The sequence below is a fragment of the Oncorhynchus keta genome, chromosome 26 (assembly GCF_023373465.1).
Source record: "Oncorhynchus keta strain PuntledgeMale-10-30-2019 chromosome 26, Oket_V2, whole genome shotgun sequence".
NCBI lineage: Eukaryota > Metazoa > Chordata > Actinopteri > Salmoniformes > Salmonidae > Oncorhynchus > Oncorhynchus keta.
Window position 1 is genome coordinate 10,794,243 of NC_068446.1, and position 20,158 is coordinate 10,814,400.

The 20,158-nt window shown below is 39.9% G+C and overlaps 2 protein-coding genes across 4 annotated transcripts in view; one reads left to right on the forward strand and one right to left on the reverse strand.

Annotated features, from left to right (window-relative positions):
* The first annotated feature begins 444 nt into the window (after nt 1-444).
* LOC118358913 (apoptosis regulator BAX-like) lies at nt 445-6,923 on the forward strand. 2 transcript variants are annotated; one of them, XM_035736919.2, is made up of 6 exons: nt 445-744; nt 902-932; nt 3,290-3,457; nt 4,069-4,213; nt 4,310-4,414; nt 4,672-6,923. In XM_035736919.2, the coding sequence occupies exons 1-6, from the start codon at nt 723-725 to the stop codon at nt 4,813-4,815; spliced, it is 615 nt and encodes a 204-aa protein (XP_035592812.1). In that variant the 5' UTR covers nt 445-722; the 3' UTR covers nt 4,816-6,923. The 2 variants fall into 2 exon arrangements, with proteins under 2 accessions (XP_035592812.1, XP_035592813.1); XM_035736920.2 differs by having other exon boundaries at nt 446-744; nt 4,075-4,213.
* Nucleotides 6,924-12,929: 6,006 nt separating this feature from the next.
* LOC118358914 (potassium voltage-gated channel subfamily C member 1-like) overlaps nt 12,930-20,158 on the reverse strand; it is a 133,871-nt gene continuing 126,642 nt past the window's right edge. Inside the window, exon 4 of one of the 2 annotated variants that reach the window (XM_052480223.1) lies at nt 12,930-13,066. In XM_052480223.1, coding sequence (XP_052336183.1) covers nt 13,053-13,066 — 14 coding nt within the window. In that variant the 3' untranslated portion in view covers nt 12,930-13,052. Of the gene's footprint in view, nt 13,067-19,273; nt 19,548-20,158 lie in introns of those variants that run through there. The other variant, XM_052480222.1, reaches the window with a different exon arrangement.

The window sequence follows — 20,158 nt, forward strand, 5'->3', positions numbered from 1 at the left end:
GATAAATAACTGAGTTATGCGTAGGTACTATTTCAGACAATGTTACAATGCATGCGCTGGAAGGTAGTTCATTAGGGTCACGTTGCAGAAGAAAATGTTCCATAGATTCAATACCGCCCTCGTGTGGAATATTAGTGTATAATGACTCAACATCAAAAGTAACTAACAAGGTATTCTCAGGGAGAGGATCAAGAGATTCAATGATAGAGATCATACTGCTGGTGTCCTTAACAAAGGAGGGGGAGCTGCCTGAAGAAAGGTTGTTCTGCCCTGTCGAGCTAACCCCCCCACCCTCACTAGCTTAGTTGCCGCCCTCTCTGCTTTAGCTAGCCTGACAAAAATCAACTATCTAAAGAAGCTATCAGCTAGCAAGTTGTGTATGGTAGTCAGTTTCCACACGGACACATTAGCGTGAGGACCCATATTAACAATGCGCACGCGCGGATTGTCTGCTCGTCTGCTCTCGGCTTTCATTCGACTGTTCAGTCTTATTGTCGTCAGAGGCCATTCCTATTTTTTTTGTGTTTTTGATTCTGCATATTATCTCAAATGAATGCCATATTTTCTTAATAGAGATAAAACAGCAACAACCATCGTCTGTCAAATAGAGCTAGAATAGTTGTATCCTGTTATAAGAGAATAACTACAGTTACTATACTGAAGTTTTCTGAAGTTACAGCTCGCTAGCTAACGTTATTGTTCGGGCTGGGTGTGGACTGCCAATGGCGTGTGTAGAGACATCAGGTAGCTATAGTTCTGCCAGTGCAATGTCTCATCACTTCAACAATGTATCCAAGTTATTGCTTGCTATCAAGATTCTGTTCTATTTGACATTTATAATTATTTTTTTATGTTGACGACCTAAGCCGATTTTGATTTCATTGTTTTATTTGTTCATCAGATGACAGAGTAGGAGAGGTCCTGCTGAAAAGGTGAGTTCACTTTCACAGATATTCAAAACTAATCAAAGATGCATCATAAGGACACACCTACGCTACCGGTTTTAGAACACCTTCTCATTCAAGGGTTTTTCTTTATTTTTTACTATTTTTACATTGTAGAATAGTAGTGAAGACATCACAACTATCACAACTATCACAACTATGAAATAACACATAAAATCATGTAGTAACCAAAAAAGTGTTAAACAAATCTAAATATATTTTATATTTGAGATTCTTCAAATCGCCCACCTTTACCTTGATGACAGTTTTGCACACTCTTGGCATTCTGTCAACCAGCTTCACCTGTAATGGTTTTCCAGCAGTCTTACATATACCAATCACTTGTTGGCTGCTTTTCCTTCACTCTGCGGTCTGACTCACCCCAAACCATCTTAATTTGGTTGAGGACAGGGGATTGTGGAGGCCAGGTCATCTGATGCAGCACTCCATCACTATCCTTCTTGGTAAAATAGCCCTTACACAGCCTGTAGATGTGTTGGGTCATTGTCCTGTTGAAAAACAAATGATAGTCCCACTAAGCCCAAACCAGATGGGATGGTGTATCGCTGCAGAATGCTGTGCTTGCCATGCTGGTTACGTGTGCCTTGAATTCTAAATAAATCACAGACAGTGTCACCAGAAAAGCACCCCTACACCATAACACTTCCTCCTCCATGCTTTACGGTGGGAAAAACACATGTGGAGATCATCCGTTCACCCACACCGTGTCTCAAAGACACTGGTTAAAGACAGTGGTTAGAACCAAAAATCTACAATTTGGACTGCAGACCAAAGAACAAATTTCCACCGGTCTAATGTCCATTGCTCATGTTTCTTGGCCCAAACAAGTCTCTTCTTCTTATTGGTGTCCTTCAGTAGTGGTTTATTTGCAGCAATTCGGCCATGAAGGCCTGATTCACGCAGTCTCCTCTGAACAGTTGAAGTTGAGATGTGTCTGTTACTTGAACTCTGTGAAGCAATTATTTGGGCTGCAATTTCTGAGGCTGGTAACTAATGAACTTATCCTCTGCAGCAGAGGCAACTCTGGGTCTTCCATTTTTGTTGCGGTCCTCATGAGAGCCAGTTTCATCATAGCGCTTGATGGTTTTTGCGACTGCACTTGAAGAAACTTTTGAGCTTTTCTTGCCATAATGTGGACTTTGGTATTTTACCAAATAGGGCTGTCTTCTGTATAACCCCCTACCTTGTCACAACACAACTGATTGGCTCAAATGCATTAAGAAGGAAATAAATTCCACAAATGAACTTTTAAGAAGGCACACCTGTTAAGTTAAATGTATTCCAGGTGACTACCTCGTGAAGCTGGTTGAGAGAATACCAAGAGTTTGCAAAGCTGTCATCAAGGTGAGGGGTGGCTATTTGAAGAATCTCAAATATATAAAAAATATATATATATTTTTTTACCACTTTTTTGGTTACTACATAATTTTATATGTGTTATTTCATAGTTGTAATGTCCACTGTTATTCTACAATGTAGAAAATAGTCAAATAAAAAAGGAAACCCATTGATTGAGTAGGTGTTCTACAACTTTTGACCGGTAGTGTAGCTGTAAACCTGTGGCTGCTTCCAGTGGTGGGAAAAGTACCCAATACCCAAGTACCCATACTTTTGTAAAAGTAAAGATACCTTAACAGGAAATTACTCAAGTAAAAGTGAAACTCACCCAGTAAAATACTACTTGAGTAAAAGTCTACAAATATTCAGGTTTAAATGTACTTAAGTATCAAAAGTAAAATAAATCATTTCAAATTCCTCATATTAAGCAAACCATACGGTACAATTATTATAATTGTCTTATTATGGATAGCCAGGGGCACACTAACACTCAGACATAATTTATAAACAAAGCATTTGTGTTGAGTGAGTCCAGCAGATCAGAGGCAGTAGAGATATACATGGATGTTCTCTTGAAAAGTGTGTGAATTGGAGTAAAACGTTTTTAAAAAATCTTTATGAATGTTGTGAAGTAAAATGTAAAAGTTGTCAAAATTATAAATAGTAAAGTACAGATACCCCCAAAAAACGACTTATGTAGTACTTTAAATATTTTTACTTAAGTACTTAATACCACTGGCTGCTTCCAACCTCTTGATTGGATGTGTATGCATGTGTCACTTTCCATGGGGTTGGGAATTGACAAAAACAGAGAGCAAAAAAACGATGTATTCTCTACATTGTCAGCTAAGTGCAAGGAAGAAATGAAAACCGTCAGACACCGTGTGTCGTGACAACAGTTGTTTAGTTTGACACACAGTAGGCTACAGCAGGGTATGTGCTCTAAGAAGGAGTGGTTCTGGACCAGAATGCTCTCTTGTCCCCAGAGTGATGCAGGAGCAGCTGGATGAGGTGTTGTCATCAGAGGTCCCGGTAGTGGTCTCCGCAGAAACCCAGGAATTGGAGAGTGAGCAGGAGCAGAAGATGGTGTTACAGCTGGCTGTGATGATACGTACCATCGGAGACGCCTTCAAGGAGAACAGGGAGCTGGACGAGTCAGTTGATATTGGAGCCATTGCTTTGTGTTTTACAGTACCTGTTAAATTTCTCAAACTGTTGTTATGTGAATTCACATTGATGAATTTGATGCATGGACTACCCAGCAAATCGGGAACATTCTCTGAACATTATCGAAGATTCGCATTAAGTTAAGGTTTTATCTAACATTATACATTTTTTTCTTCTTAAAACAATTTAAATGAAGTGTCCTTGGAATGTTCTAACATTCATTAAAATGTTATGCACAACATTTGTAATAACCACAGCAGAACATTCCCCAAATGTTCTCATTATTAAGTTTCCAGTTAATGTAATAATAAATACAGACTAAATGTGTTCTGGAAACATTCTTGCAACATCAGGCGAATGTTTTATACAAACATTTTTTAATAATTATCAGCACAACTGAACATTTTTTTGTGTGTAATGAGAACATTTGCCGCAACCTAACGAATGTTCTGGGAACTTTCACAGAATCAATTTTGCTTTGCTGGGTAGCTAAACAAATATGAATATAGAGTATGCTTGTCTATCTGTGTGTTAGTTTACAATGGTCTAAGTCAGTAGTCTAATTACTACCCTACCTCCCTCAACCCGCCTGTCCAAGCAACAGTGTGATAGATGGAATGGCGGGGAAAATGACCAGCAAGACCAGCTACTGGAATTTGGTAGAAAAGGTATTTGAGGACGGTCAAATCACCTGGGAGAGAATTGCTGTGCTGTTCTACGTAGCAGGGAGGATAGCTGTCAAGGTATGTTATACAGTGTTCTTGTTACTTTGTTATTATTATTGGATGTACAGTACAATCACTGTGTGTGTATTAAAACACTCTTTTCACCTCTGCTAGGTGGTGATTGCTCACCTCCCCGAGTTAGTGAAGGACATTCTGAAGTGGACACTGGAGTACTTCAGAAGCAAATTACTGGACTGGATCCAGAAACATGGAGGATGGGTAAGATATAGATACCATCAGAGGCTGTCCCCGTAGTGTTTCCCCTTTGTATTAAAGTTAACAGAATGGGCAATATTCTATATTAATATAAACTTGGTCTTGGTTGTTGTGTATGACGTGGTATTAACTATTGTTAAAGACAACTGAACTGTGATTGTCATTGATTTCTCTCACTTTCTCCCCCCTCTTTCTCTCCTCCCACTTTCTCTCTCCTCATCATTCTTTGTTCCCCCTCTTTTAACTCTCTCTCTTCCCAGATGAACAGTTTCGCTGCGCTGGCACGTGTACAGGTGGAGAGGATATCCTCTATGAGCGCCCGGTCCTCAGGGCTCATCCTGGTCTTCCTCGGAGGTGTCATAATGGGTAGTGTTATCACCTGGAAACTGGCCAGGAGGACCTGACACACACACATACACAGTCCCACTCCGGTTCAAACGCAATTGTTTGACGTGCACACACTCACACACACACAAATACATTTGTTTACCTAGTCTATGTATTATTAGTTACCTACCTTCTGGTTTGCTCCGGATAAATAAGATGACCAGATGCTGCTGGAAGTGGTGTTGGAGAGCCAATAGGAAACACTCTTTCCTCTGGTCTAAAACAAAAATGTCCCAGTGCAAAGATTGGGGACATTGCCCTCTGTCGGGTGCCATCTTTTGGATGGGACGTTAAAACGGGTGTCCTGACTCTCTGTGGTTAATAAAGATCACATGGCACTTATCGTAAGAGTAGGGGTGTTAACCCCGGTGTCCTGGCTAAATTCATCTGGCCCTCATACCATCATGGCCACCTAATCATACCCAGCTTCTAGTTGGCTCATTAATCCCTCTTCCCTGTAACTATTCCCCAGATCGTTGCTGTAAATGAGAATGTGTTCTCAGTCAATTTACCTCAACTTAAATAAAATTAAACTCTTTTTTTATCAGTGCCTTCAGAAAGTATTCACACCCCTCAACTTTTTCCACATTCTGTTGTTACAAAGTGGGATTAAAATGGATTTAATACTTTTTTTTCCAACACAAAATACTGTATTACATCTCTGCACCTAGAAAAAGAGAGCCATCTGTACTGCTATTTTAGTTTTCAGTTAATTTGATTTATTATTCTCTCATCATTGACTTCATGTACTTATCTCAGCAATTTCAGGGTTTTTTGTATAGTTATCTAATGTTGGTGTGGCATATTATTCTGTTTTAATGTTACCAAATCTTCTTAAACACTACTGTTGCTCACAGAGTGAGTCCACGCAATTTATTTTGACTTGTTAAGCACATTTTTACTCCTGAGCTTATTTAGGCTCGCCATAACAAAAGGGTTGAATACTTATTGACTCAAGACATTTTTAATTCATTTGTAAAAACAAAATATCTCAAAACATAATTCTCCTTTGACACAAAATCTCAATGTAATCCATTTCAAATTCAGGCTGTAACATAAAGGGATGTGAATACGTTCTGAGGGCACTGTATATATTAACCTACAGTCATGAAACCAAAGTGTTGGGGCAGAGCTCAGTACATTTTGTGTCACTACCCTTACGGAAAAACATGAATTTCACGTTTTTAATGTGATCTTATGGGAAGTTAATATGACAACATGTAAAAGCAACATGTGATAATATGAAATTGCACATTTGCAACATTTCAACATGTGATACCATGAAACTACACCTCACAACATTTGAAAGTTTTTCACATGTGAAAGTCAAAATTTGATTTTTCCTGTAAGGGTATAGCATCATGTTTGTTGGTATCCTGCTAGACTAGGGTATCTGTGCCTGAAATGAGAAACCAGTGTAAGCCTAACAGACAGACAATCATGTTATGTGATTGTTTGTTTTTTACAGAAAGGTCATATTATTTTTCAATACAATATTTTACAGAAATAACACATGAATACCGATTTGATATTTTTGAAGTTTATAAAAATGTATGAAACATGTATTTTGAATAAAAAAACATTTGGGATGTTTGACTTGAATGTAAATGTATTAAATGTGCCATTTTATTAGGATAAACAAAATAAGTATGAGTTGACGGTGTTTGTGCTGTAATAATCATGTTTTAACTATGACCCCTAAAAGTCCTCAACATGAGCATCAATCAGTAAGATCCATAATATCAGTCGTGATAGGAATTGTTAGCTAGATGTACAAAGAATGCACAGGACACAAATAGAACATTTTGGCATAAGCTTTTAATATTTTTATAGAGTTTTTGATGTTTTCTCTTTGAATTGGATTTGCTTGTTTTTCCAGTTAATTTTGTGGGTTTTTTTTGTTTGTTTTATTATTCTTGTTTTATTTTTCCTATCTGCAATGGAGAAGAGTTTTTCAGTTTAATTAGCATTCACTTTCAAACTTTCATACTTTTAATAATAGAACTGTGTTTAAGTCTCTTTTTTCACAAACTTGTTTGTTAAATTATTACTGTTTATTAATCTTTTTTTCTTTACACGTTTCAAAAATATAAAAGGTAAATTATAAACATTCCATTGAAATATATTTTATACAGTTCTTGATTCTTTTTTTCTGTGTTATGACATTAAAATTGTATCCAGTATCAGTCTTTACAGCATAAATCCCATTCAGTGTTATTGTAGTAGCCTTCTCTTCTTCCATCTCTGTCTTCCCTCTCTTTCTCCCCTGATAGGAAAGTGGCATGGCTGCACCCAGTGCCTTATTCCCTTAGCGGTGATGTAGTCACAACAGTTGGCAGGACCAATAGAAACATTAGCTGCATTGGCGCTAGTAGTGCAATGTTCTTTCAAATGTAAAAATCATAACACAAATCAGCAACAAAACCACAAATCAGACAAAAGAGTCAACAAGACACCAAATGATAATAAAATAAATAAAAGCACCAAATAAGAAGAAATAACAGATAAAAATGTAAGTAAAAGCAATGATATTGACATATCTGTATCTGGAGTGATAGATTAGTAGATAAATAATCTACTGTTATAGACAGAAGAAGTGACAGGCAAAATTATATGTAGAGATGTACAGATGCAAAAGACAGATGGACCTGTAAAAATGTAACAAAATGGACAGATTGGCGCTATGCTACTAGCACTGCTGAGATATCCCGGACTGTTGTATGTGTATCAGGAAAGATATCGGACTCATGAAACTGAGCCTATTTCACCTCCCAAGTGCAATACACAGAAAGATAGCCAGTGTATTTCTACCAATTCAGTCAAGCCACACTGCAGTAAAACAAAAATATAACAAAAAAATTTACATAATAAAAAGTGATATAGATTTCTTTTTTTAAGAGTATGTTTCAGCTTGCATACCCCCCCATCCTCTCACCACTGGCTGACAGAGAGAGAGGAAGACAGATTAACGGCGAAAAGAGAGTTACTTCATTCTGGCCATTCACAAATAAGTAGTCTTTTTTTCTCCCACGCATGCATTAGAATTGAACTTCAAACAATATGTTAGAAAAACACAAGAACAAGGATGCAAAAAGAGCTTCTTCCTCAAACATGTGTGGAGGGAGAGAAAGAGAAGGGGATAGGAGACGGGGATGAGAGGGAGGAAGACGTCGGGGAAAGAGAATTATATGACAGCGGGTTTTCTGGCTTTACTCTGCTCCTCTCTTGATATGTTTTGTATTTGGGTTTCAAGTAAAGTTATGCAAGTGTTGAGCTGTCAATCCTCTAAAGTGGGTGTGGCCATGTTCAGGAGCTGGATCACCCCCCCCCCACCTGCACGTGTCTTCAGGTAGCCCACACACACACAAACACACACACACATTCCTATTGACAGCCAGTCAGACTCACAACTGTGGTAGTACAGCCATTCACATAAGGTGGCGGTTATTCACAGGAAATTCACCACCTGTTTTGTGAAAACCCATCCCAAAACTCAGAGACTAGATGTGTGTATGCATGCTATAAAATCAAGATGAAAACATGAAGAGGTTTTTTTGTGTGTTCTTTTCTTTTTTGAGGTGGTAAGGTTACTTTGACAGTAACACATTTTAAATGGAACGGTCTGTGTGGGTTGTGCTACCAGAAGGATGATGGGGGGGGGGGGATGATCCATTCACCTCTGTCTTTAGCTGTACCTAAGCCAGTTGTGCCCCTCCCCTCTTCTTCCCATCCACCTTGCACCCGATCCCTCTCCTTCTCTACCCCACAAACAATAATTTCCATCTTCAGAATGAAATGTCTAGTAGTGATGCATCCTTCCATAATCTATGATTACTTATGTCTCTATCATTTCAAGTCATCCTTTTGGTAACAAACATAGTGCCATAATACACTTTTTTTGGAAAGGGAGAGAGTGAAAGAAGGAGTAGGCAGGAGTTGAAAGAGGGAGAGAGGGAATGAATATGAAAGGGATGGGGGTCGAGGAGAAGGAAAGGGGGGAGGAATCAGACTTAAGGTGATGAATGACAGAGTGTATCAAATGAAAACAGTGAGTATACAGGGACATATCCTGAGTGGGAAACTCCAGGGGAGACCCCTGACCCCCCTATTCTAATTACTTTAACCCCCACACACTTCAGTAAACAATGCACCATGCTAGATATAGTAGCTGCCCCTTTTTTTCCACCATTACCCTGCCCCATTCTTGCCCTCCTACATAACAGACAGACCTAACACACTGAACTCCTTTGGCACAATGAAACACTGAAGTATAATCATATGCTACAGTCAAACTCTTGCATAGGTAGTTGCTCAGTTCTCAGTACAGTTAGCCCCCAGCATCTCTGGAACATCATCAAAATCGTCATCATTGTGTAATAACAAATAAACAAATATAAACAAAGCAACAGTTTTGGCATGTGAACACAAGTTAACACTCATTTGAGACAAAAATATAAACTAGCAATATGCAAATGAATGTGACCCAAATTGTATTCGACACGGTCAATGAATGTGACCCCAAACCTAATTAACACGCCTCCTCCATTGTAACATTAAATACCACCCTTGAGATGAACCCTGCTCTGCTGGCACTCGGCTAGACCAGAGTGTCACCAGAGACGAGAACCACGGCTCAGATGATGACACTCTTCACTGGGGTTAAACTACATCCCCCGCAACGCACTGGAGCCCAGTAGAGGGCGACAACGAGTAGGCTACATCAGCAGCATATTATCCAAACACTGATGTAGGCCTAGCTAGAGGGTTTGCGGTGACTGGCGAGATATGACCTATACATACAGGCCTAGAAACTGAACATAGCAACATTAGTTTTCACTTGAAAATAAACATGGAAAAACAGGGGGAAATAAAACCCCACAATCTGTTGTTTAACATGCAGTGAGGTGCCTGGTGTGATGCATCCAGCCATACGGCAAAACAGGCAGTGGAGGTGGAAGGTCAACATGAGCTTTTGTTCATCAACAGAAACAACAAGAATTCATCTAGATAAGCTCAATATGATAGCATAGATAGACCGTTCGGCATTCCGTTCGTGCATATTTGAACAGCAGTTTTCCTGGAAATATGCTATCCCCACCTGAGGAAATGGAGCAAAGATGGCTGCTTCACCAACGCCGGGGGCACCAGTATGTGTAAAACAAACACTGTTGACCGTCACAAGGGCTGTAGAGTTAGCGAGCTTGGGGGATTATGTTCAATGCCACAATGACACGTTATGTACATCCCTATAATCATGGAAATAGGCCTACAGTACATTATGTCATAGCAGTACAAAGCTATGCATCGTACAGCTACAATATCAGGGCTGAGCTAATATGACACTATCTTGCCAGTCAGTGCAGTGCTACAGGTCCTAGCTAGCTACAGTGTTATTGGGCTACACGATCCAATCGATGTAATTTATTGTATGATGGGGGGTATGATCCATTCACCTCTGTCTTTAGCTGTACCTAAGCCAGTTGTGCCCCTCCCCTCTTCTTCCCATCCACCTTGCACCCGATCCCTCTCCTTCTCTACCCCACAAACATCGCGAATCTCGTTCATTTGATCAGATACTTTCTCCCAATGCTCTGTAGGCAATTAGCCTGGGGACGGTGTGAGGTCTGATCTCCGCTAGGTATCGCTACACTGCTTTAGTTAGCCGAGACCTTATAGAGTCTACAACCGCGTCCCGGTGGTGAAGCTGCCATCTCCCACCTTGAGCACGAGACTGAAAGAACAACAACAGAGTCCATCATGGTCGTATTCATTAGTGCACACCGTAGCAAACAGCTTTGCAGCGGAAAACGTGTTAGACAAGTTCAGGGATAGTACCTCCCGTTCCGGGCAGTTTGCTTCCGTTTGGATCCTAGTGAATATGACCCATCGGATCTGAGTACAGTCCAACTAAACATAGTTATACAGACAGACAGTGGAGAGGGGACCTGGATGGACAGTGGGGTGGAAGACAGAGAATTGGCAGCAGGGGACACAATCAGGGCGGTAAGGACCAGAGAGTGAGAGCAGTAGAAGAAGAAGTAGCAGAGCACAAGAAGAGTAGTCATCAAAGTAGTAGTAGAGTAGTTGTAGAGTAGTTGTAGAGTAGTTGTAGTATCAGGGGAAGTTTCCTCGCATAGTTCATCTCTGGTAGATTTGGTGGTGTTTGTATCTTATTTATCTAAGAAAACATTGTCCAAGGTGTATCTTGCAATCCTATATCATTTTTTTTTCGTTATTCCTTTTTTATTATCCCAAAACAAAATATAGATCTTTTTTTTATATATATAATCCTGCTCTTTTTCTTTTTTTATTAGTTGCATATAACATAAATATTTTTTGTTTCCTCTCGATTTTGTTCATTTTTTCAATTCCTAGCCCTCTTTTTTTTACGGAGGGGGTGGGGTGAGGGCTTGCAGAAGTAGACTCATGCAGAATAGTCATGCTGGTAAACAAAGGAATAAAAATGCATTTTCACTTTTTTTCCCCGGAATTGTTTATCAAAGTTCACCCTGTTCCCGCTATTTTCTCGCACTTCCTTGCGAATCTTTCTGATCCCCCCAGAGGTGCAGTGCTCTTTCTAAAGAAAGGAGAGCGACCTTTACAGTAGCCACTCTCTCCGCGAGCAGTTGACCATTTGTTATCTTGACACTTGCAAATAGTTACCAATTGGATATTTTTGAAAAAGGTTGATGTGACAATGATTGTTTGATTGTTTGGTTTTAAAAAATAAAGTCTCTCTGGTCTCTCTCTCCATCCTTTTGTTCTCTACATTTCGTTCTTCAGGTTTTTTTTCCCGATCATGCCATGCAGTTTGCTACGGAGGATGAGCAATGCTGAGATGCAGAGGGGTGTAGATAAAGAGAGGGAGAGATTGAGAGCGAGAAGTTGAGGGCAATGTATGTCCTTGTTTTCCAGCAGTCGCTTCCCGTTCTTGGCATGCGCTTTGCGGATGCTTCCAGTGTCTCTCTCCTTTGGCGTCCTCCTCAACTCTTCAGCACACACACTCTCACACGCGCACACTGGTTTTCTTTAGGTCCAAATCCTTCAAAGTGGTCGATGAGTAGATCTGTTAGGGTCAGCCGACACACTCTCATGCAACACGCGTCAGCATCAGTCAGTCAGGGAGTGTATCGTATTTCAGATCTACGCACAGTTTTATATGAAATGGCCAATGGCCTGGTATACTATATGCCTGGTTGCTCTACTATTGGGGCCCATAATTCAGTATCTTCTGAAGTGTGTCTCTTGTGAGAGGTAAGAGGAGGGCTGTAAAATCGATGAAAACAGTCCAACAGGTTTGACTGACTGAACATAAGTAGTGTCACCATAGCGGGCTGACTCAAGAATCACTGGATGCAATGGTTGTTCAGCCTCATAGCTTTGCATAGTGTTTGGCTGTAAAACAGTACAATTACCGTGATGTAAATGTATTTGGCCGTTGGCTAGCAACGGGCTCTCCTTTTCTGTAGTCACATCCACGCTGACTATGTTGAGTCATCTTAGACCACTGCAGTATCTTGTTTATTATATAGCCTACCCTACTGTACGTCCGATCTTTGAAGTACTAAATAGGAAGATTTAAAAACAATTGAATATACTGTATCTGAGAGCCGGTAAGATGTCATTTGTCCAAGGGAACATTTGACAGTGGTTAAAAGCGTACATGGTCTATGACACAGTAGGATGACGACCAAGTTGTGGAACACTGTCCTACTATCCCATAACCCTTTGGCTCTTTCCTAGGGGCATTCTGTTCTATTGTTTGTTTCTTTTATTATTTGTCTGGGATTTCAATGTCAATGACTTAGTGTAATAAGACTCTGTAAAGTATGCTGACATACGTTATGTGTTTCAGTGTGATACTTTTCCAGGTACTCAGAGTCACTGTAAGTCTGTCACGTTGATCTGGAGTTTTGTTTTCTCAGGGATGGTGCTGATTGAGGAGTCCACAGGAACGAGTTGGTCTGGAGTTTTGTTTTCTAAGGGATGGTGCTGACAAGAGGAGACTACAGGAACGAAGGATGCTTCTGGTGTGGAGGGATGAACTAATCTTTTTGACTCTCTTTGTCTTCTATCATGCGCTCATCATCACCTTCAGTTCTCTCTTTCTTTCCTTCGTTCTCTTGCTCTCTCTCTCTCTCCCTCTCTCTCCCTCTCCGGTTACGTATCCCTTCATTCTACAGTGAATCCAGTAGGGAGCTCTGGGTGAATTGTGTCCTAAGGTTGTTCCTCTTCTTGGACAGAAAGGGTAATTTTAGAAACTCAACACTGGAAAAAAAAGAGGAGAGAAACAAGGAGAAGAATCAGTGGAAGTTCCAGCAAACCTAGAAAATCAACCAGCTACGACTGGATGTTTAAAAACCTACATGATCCAGGGTAGTTTAGTTGATATGATTAACCTAACATGAGCTTGAATGCATTTCACATTCTCAATTGTTTATAGTCACGTGTTTGATTCTATGACTGGATGGGTTTAGTTATGATGAGTACAACTGTTCAAAGCAAATGATTCAACTGATCAATAGACGATAAAGCAAACAAAATACCTGTTTTTTGCAAAGCACATCTGGCATGCATGTACACAAAATACGAAAAGGCAGAAAAGCCTGTAAGTTTTGCACAGACACACGCACAGACACCAATACAATTGGCGTGGGTGGTTTCAGTTCTTGTGGGCTGTTAGGTCTGCTGGTGTTTGTCTACCTCTTAATTCATTGGTTAGTCATAATCCAATAGGGTGCTTTTCTAGGAAAGAGGACTGAGTCAGTGATTTTGGAGGTCAATCCCATACAGGACTACAGCCCACCAGGAATGTTAGTTTAGCTAAACACAGACCAAGAGCTGAGAGCACTTCAGAAAGTATTCATACCCTTGGACTTTTTCCACATTTTGTTGTGTGACAGCCTGAATTTAAAATGGATGAAATTGGGATTTTGTGTCATTGGCCTACACACAATACCCCTTAATGTCAAAGTGGAATTATGTTTTTAGAACATATTGCAAATTAATAAGAAATGAAATGCTGAAATGCCTTGAGTCAATAGGTGTTCAACCCCTTTGTTATGTCAAGCCTAAATAAGTTCAGGAGTAAACATTTGCTTAACAAGTCATATAATAAGTTGCATGGGCTCACTCTGTGTGCAATAATAGGGTTTAATTATCTGTAAGGTCCCACAGTTCGAGTAGTACATTTCAAACAGATTCAACCACAAAGACCAGGGAGGTTTTCCAAATGGGTAGATGGTAAAAAAAAAAGACATTGAATATCCCTTTGTGCGTGGTGAAGTTATTGACTACACTTTGGATGGTGTGTCAATACACTCAGTCAGTACAAAGACACAGGGATCCTTCCTAACTCAGTTGCCGGAGAGGAAGGAAACAGCTCAGGGATTTCACCACAAGGCCAATGGTGACTTTAAAACAGTTACAGAGTTTAATGGATATGATAGGAGAAAAGTGAGGATGGATCAACAAAATTGTAGTTACTCCACAACACTAACCTAAATGACAAAGTGAAAAGAAGGAAGCCTGTACAGAATAAACATATTCCAAAACATGCATCCTGTTTGCAATAAGGCACTAAAGTAAAACTGCACAAAATTTTGCAAAGAAATGTACTTTGTGTCCTTAATACAACGCGCTATGTTGTGGGCAAATCCAACACACACATCACTGAGTACCACTCTTCACATTTTTAAGCATGGTGGTGGCTGCAATCTGGTTATGGGTGTGCTTGTCATCGGCAAGGACTAGGGAGTTTTTTGGGGGGGATCAAAATAAATGGACTGGAGCTAAGCAGACACTGGGAGACAAATTCACCTTTCAGCAGGACAATAATCTAAAACACAAGGCCAAATATACACCGGAGTTACTTGCAAAGACAACATTCAATGTTCCCAAGTGGCCTACAGTTTTGGATTAAATTGGGTTGAAAATGGCTGTCTAGCAATGATCAACAAAGAACTTGACAGAGCTTGAACAATTTTAAAAATAATAATCTGCAAATATTGTATAATCCAGTTGTGCAAAGCTCTTAGAGACTTACCCAGAAAGACTTACAGTTGTAATTGCTGCCAAAAGTGATTCTAACATGTATTGACTCATGGGGCATACCCCATACTTATGTAAATGACATATTTCTGTAAGTTATTTGAAATGAATTTGCCAAAAAAATCTAAAAACAGGTTTTCACTTTGTCATTATGGGGTATTGTGTGCAGATGGGTGAGATTCTTTATATTTAATGCATTTTGAATTCAGTCTGTAACAACAAAATGTGGAATAAATCAAGGGGTGTGAATACTTTATGAAGGCAGCCTACCGCCGACACACACACACACACACACACACACACACACACACACACACACACACACACACACACACACACACACACACACACACACAGACACACAGATAGGCAACATGGAGGAAAAAATGAGACATGAAACAGGGCGAAGCACGCAAACACAAAACACAGTTACACACACACACACACACACTGCGAAAACACAGCACGCGAAGCACAGAGCGAAACAGCACACAGAAGACAAAACACATTCTTACACTGAGAAGTGATCAGCTGCCTTCCTCCTCTCATTTAGTATTTTTCTTTCTTCCTCAAACTGTCCTCCATCTCATGGTTCTTCCTTTGATGACAATCCTTTTTTAATACACAGTTCCTACTCCCCCCAAAACATCATACGTAATGTCTGACAGTCTTTCTGTCCATTTCCTATCCTCGGGAGACGTTTGTAATCCACCTTTAGGGAAGATGGAACTTTAACGTTTATGGTGGGGGTTGTTTCATTTTGGAGATTTGTAATGGAAGCAGTAGAGATAGCACATCTCAAAATACCAATTAAAAAAAGAATAAGAGAAGGTGGAGAGGTCGAGATGGGGTGAGAGGAGAGTGGAGGGACAAAACAATCTCAGAATCACATAACAGGGTACATAGGTGAGCTGGGATGAGGACATACAATATTTACAGGTCCATACATACAGTAGAGAGGAAGCAAAACATTTCAAACCTTCTCTCTGTTCGGCTCTGATAGACATTACGTCTGGAAGCACTGATTTAAACCAACATAGAGAGAAATATACCTGAGTTGTGAATGGAGGGAGACTGACGAAGAGGGAAAGGGGAAATGTGGAAAAGGGGGAAGACAGAGGTGTAGTCAAAAACATTGCACTGATGATATTATTAAATTCATTTCTACGTCAGTTGATGGCTAGACTACAAACATCCTCCATTTTAGCATCTTAAAGTAATTCTCCCTTCTTAGGATTGTTTAAAAAGTGTCTGAAGAACTTCTTTCCAGAGTTTTTTTTTTTTAACCTGCAATGATTGAACAAAAACATGCTATGATACACAGACCTGAACATCACTCTACTAACTGAAACCACTAACTAAACCATCAACTTGCCCATCAATAATGAGCAAAATAACCACCTATTTGACAACCTCTACTGATCCATTCTAGAAAGTCACATGCTCGCCTCCTACTGCTTGTCAAAGAGCAGCACCCTCCTGTCCCAGTGACAATGGGGGAAAAGTCACCACCCATCGGTCACAGACGTCAATTCAATATCTATTCCACGTTGTGCCCAGTGGGCATTGACTATTCCTATCCCCTATAATAGGGCTCTGGTCAAAAGTAGTGCACTATATAGAGATTAGGGTGCCATTGCAGATGCAGAAAAGCACTAAATAGGGAGTAGGGTGCCATTTCAGATGCAGCAAAGCACTAAATAGGGAGTAGGGTGCCATTTCAGATGCAGCAAAGCACTAAATAGGGAGTAGGGTGCCATTTCAGATGCAACCTAAGTTTAAAAAATGTGCAGGATGCAGAAGGACCGAGCATAAGTATTTTTGCTCAACAATGAGTCGTGTATCTGTCTGTAGCCTACGGTTGGTTACGTGTGAATTCTACCTCCAGGGGGAAGTGTAGTCTATTTGTAGATTGTTAGTGACAGTTGAGGTTAATTTTGCTATCTGCTTTGACTCAATATGTGTCATAAACTAATAACCTGTAACCTTGGATATGATGTGCATTTAAATGCTACTTCATTTTGCTACACCTTGTGGTTACTTATTATCAAAAGAAAGGATCACTAATAATGCAAATGTTGTGTGAGCTTTCCCTCCTCATAGGGGAGGTTAGGGGAATTTGGTACCTGCTCAAAACTAGTAATTTCTGTTACTTTCAAATGCTAAACCCCTAAATGTTGGGTATGTACTTTACCTCAGGATATTTCAAGCAAGAGGGGGCCAGGACAGGATGGATTGATGGAACAAGAGAGAGGGAGAACAGAGAGGAGAGAAAGTGATGAAGTGTGTTGAAAAGTCGGTAAGGTTTGGGTGGGCTTTGGCCGATGTGGTTTCACGGAGGGACATTTTGAGTTTTGAAGATTCTGTTCTGATTAACATGGAAAAAGGAAGAAGTAGATCATTTTTTTCTCTAGTATTAATTCACAGTTACTGCTTCTTTTTGCATATAGCTGATAAGCACTGGGCTCTCAGAATAGTTCTCTGTAAAAAGATAACAAAAATTATAAATCATAAAGTAATTATTATTACCAGTTTGTCTGGTAAGGTCTATAAGAAATAACAGAGCAGCTACACAAGACCACTGGTTACCCTTCCCCATCCTTAAAAAATACAACTTTCCCAAACCCCCCTCCCCATTTGGGTACCAATGGTCTCTTCCACCCTATAACATCTTTAACATGCATATATATATAAGCTCAACTCTTCTCAGACAAAACTGTGAGAGGCGAGTGCTTTTCCCCCCTAATAGCATGCTGTTAGTCTATATGTTGTGTATAGAAATATACACATTCATATGCACTTAATATATACAGTAAATATATACACAATCATTAAGCTCATGATCAAATCTGATGTCTTCTCAAATCATATGTCTTTGATTTTGGATATAGACATATCAATTCCTTATTGCTTGCAATGGAAACCCCATGCAGATTGAAATAAGTCAACACTTTACAACTGTACAGAACATTTGGACCAATAACAGGTATAAGAAGAATTCCTATAATTAAAGAACAAACACCCAAAGCACTAGATCAAGGGAGAAGACAGGGGAGGAAGGGAGGGATGTAGGGATGAAGAGAGAACATTAGAAAATATTGATTTGGTAGTTTGTAGACTGGTGTCTGGATGTCAGCAAAACCATATATATGGAATATATCTATGTATACTACCATATATGACTATATGATCATATTTATTACTCTGGGTGTAAGAATACTAGTGCAAGTTGGGGTGAATTCCATTTATATTATATCAACTCTGGAGGTGAATAAAAACACAAACCATGAATTGAAAACAATCCGACATTTAATATAACAGGCAATTTTCTATTAATTAATTGAGATTCAATGCATCTCCTGAATTGACTGCAATCAAAATGGAATCCACCCCAACCATAGTTATAGAACAAGCTGTCACCCTCCCTGACACTCCCACCTCAAACTCAAACTCTACACAAGATGAAGGCTTTTCAGATTCTCGCGCACTACTATTAGATTAGCATGGTCCCAGATCTGTTTGTGCTGTCTAGCCAACTCCTATGTCATGGGCAAGCTAATGTGACAATGAGTGACAAGGACTTGGTAATAGAGCACGAACCGACTGGGCAAATCAGGCGACTATCGGATAAGTACAGATATGAAGTGCAGATATGGAGGAGATATGTCATGTGACTCACGACAACAGTTCATATTCTAATCTAATAAACGTTAAACCTCCTCACAGCAATACTTGAGCTTTGAATAATCTAACGGTTTTGTCTTATTGCATTTTTTGTTGTTGCTTCGCTCGCTTAACGAGGTTGCCCTAATAGGCTCTTTTAGCTTAACGCTATCTAGAGTGTATACAGTCCACACCTGTATATGGCTAATGCTAATGTTGGTCATAGAGAATGCACTTTCTGCGAAATGTGAAAAGATGTCACCTTCAGTCCTTACACAACCCTCTGTCTCTAGTGAGAGAGGAGCAGGTGGCAGAGTGAGAGATGAGGAGGGGGAGAAATGGGAATGTCAAACCAAAAATAAACACATAAAATCAAACAGACAAATTTCAAGCAACAGAACTGGATGCAACCAGTTAGAGACATAAGCATTACCTTAATCGATTGCAACATTCGATGCCAATAAATATCAATGATAAAATCGACGGTGACATCGGAAAATACAAAAATAAACATTTGTGTAAATCAACCGCTTAAATGAAAAATATACAATCCATAAGAATGACAATTTAAATGTCGACATTGGGTATATCAAGATAGGATGTTTTTAACATTGTCACTATAACCTCGTCATGTTCTACATTTTAACAAACAATTTCAAAAGAAATCATTTTATTTTTTTCTCTAATGTCTGGTATGGAGGGAAAACATTTGTCCTCCTTCAACACTTCATTCCCCCCTCTATCCCCCAGAAAACAGTGAGAAAGAAAGGAATGATCTGTAATTCTGATGAATTGGCACTCTTTGCATCTTGGGCCAGAGGTAGATGCATGTCTGTGCACACAAAACCACACAAGTCCCATGTGTGCCACAGACATACAGCACATCTCCATAGGATTAACTATACATAGATACAAATATATTTCTATACATTGCATATTTCTATATATGTATATTGCCTTTTTTGTTCATTTTGTCATTGATTCGTTCTGTTCTTCTACCAAGCGCTGTCAGTCCATCCTCCATTCACGGTGCCCTCTTTTTATGTGAGGTGCGATGGTTCAGCAGCCAGGACCGGGAGGTGGGGGGTGGGAGGGTCAAAAAGGACAAAAGAGAAAAAAGAAAACTGAAAAAAATCACTACACTCAAATCATAAGAGTCATTGTGAGTGTGGCGATGTGGTGAAATGCTCGATACAGGAAGACAACGAAGGATTGAGGAAGTGGAGGGAGATCGTTGATGAAAATGAAAAAGACCGAAATTGATCTCTCGTCTAACGGGTGACCCAAAGCCACTTCTGAGTATAGCCACACCCACCTGACACTGACATGTGCAGACTGTATAGTTTGATATGTGTACAGATTGATTTCTGAGGAGCCATATTTAGAAAAAGAGAAAGGAGCTACATTTAATTTTGCACACCTGCATACAAGAGGGCAGGGATGGCCGGTAAGGGCTGGTATATGGTCAATGATGAGAAATACTGATCTCTGCTTAAATGGCCCCTCCCCTTTTACTGCTCCCGACCAATGGGAATGAGAGTCCCACCCCCCACCCCTGCTTTTCTACCACCCCTAACGCCGCCCCCTAGAGAAAGAAGAGCGACTCCCTCCATCCCTTCTGCCCTTCAAACCTCACAACCATTATAA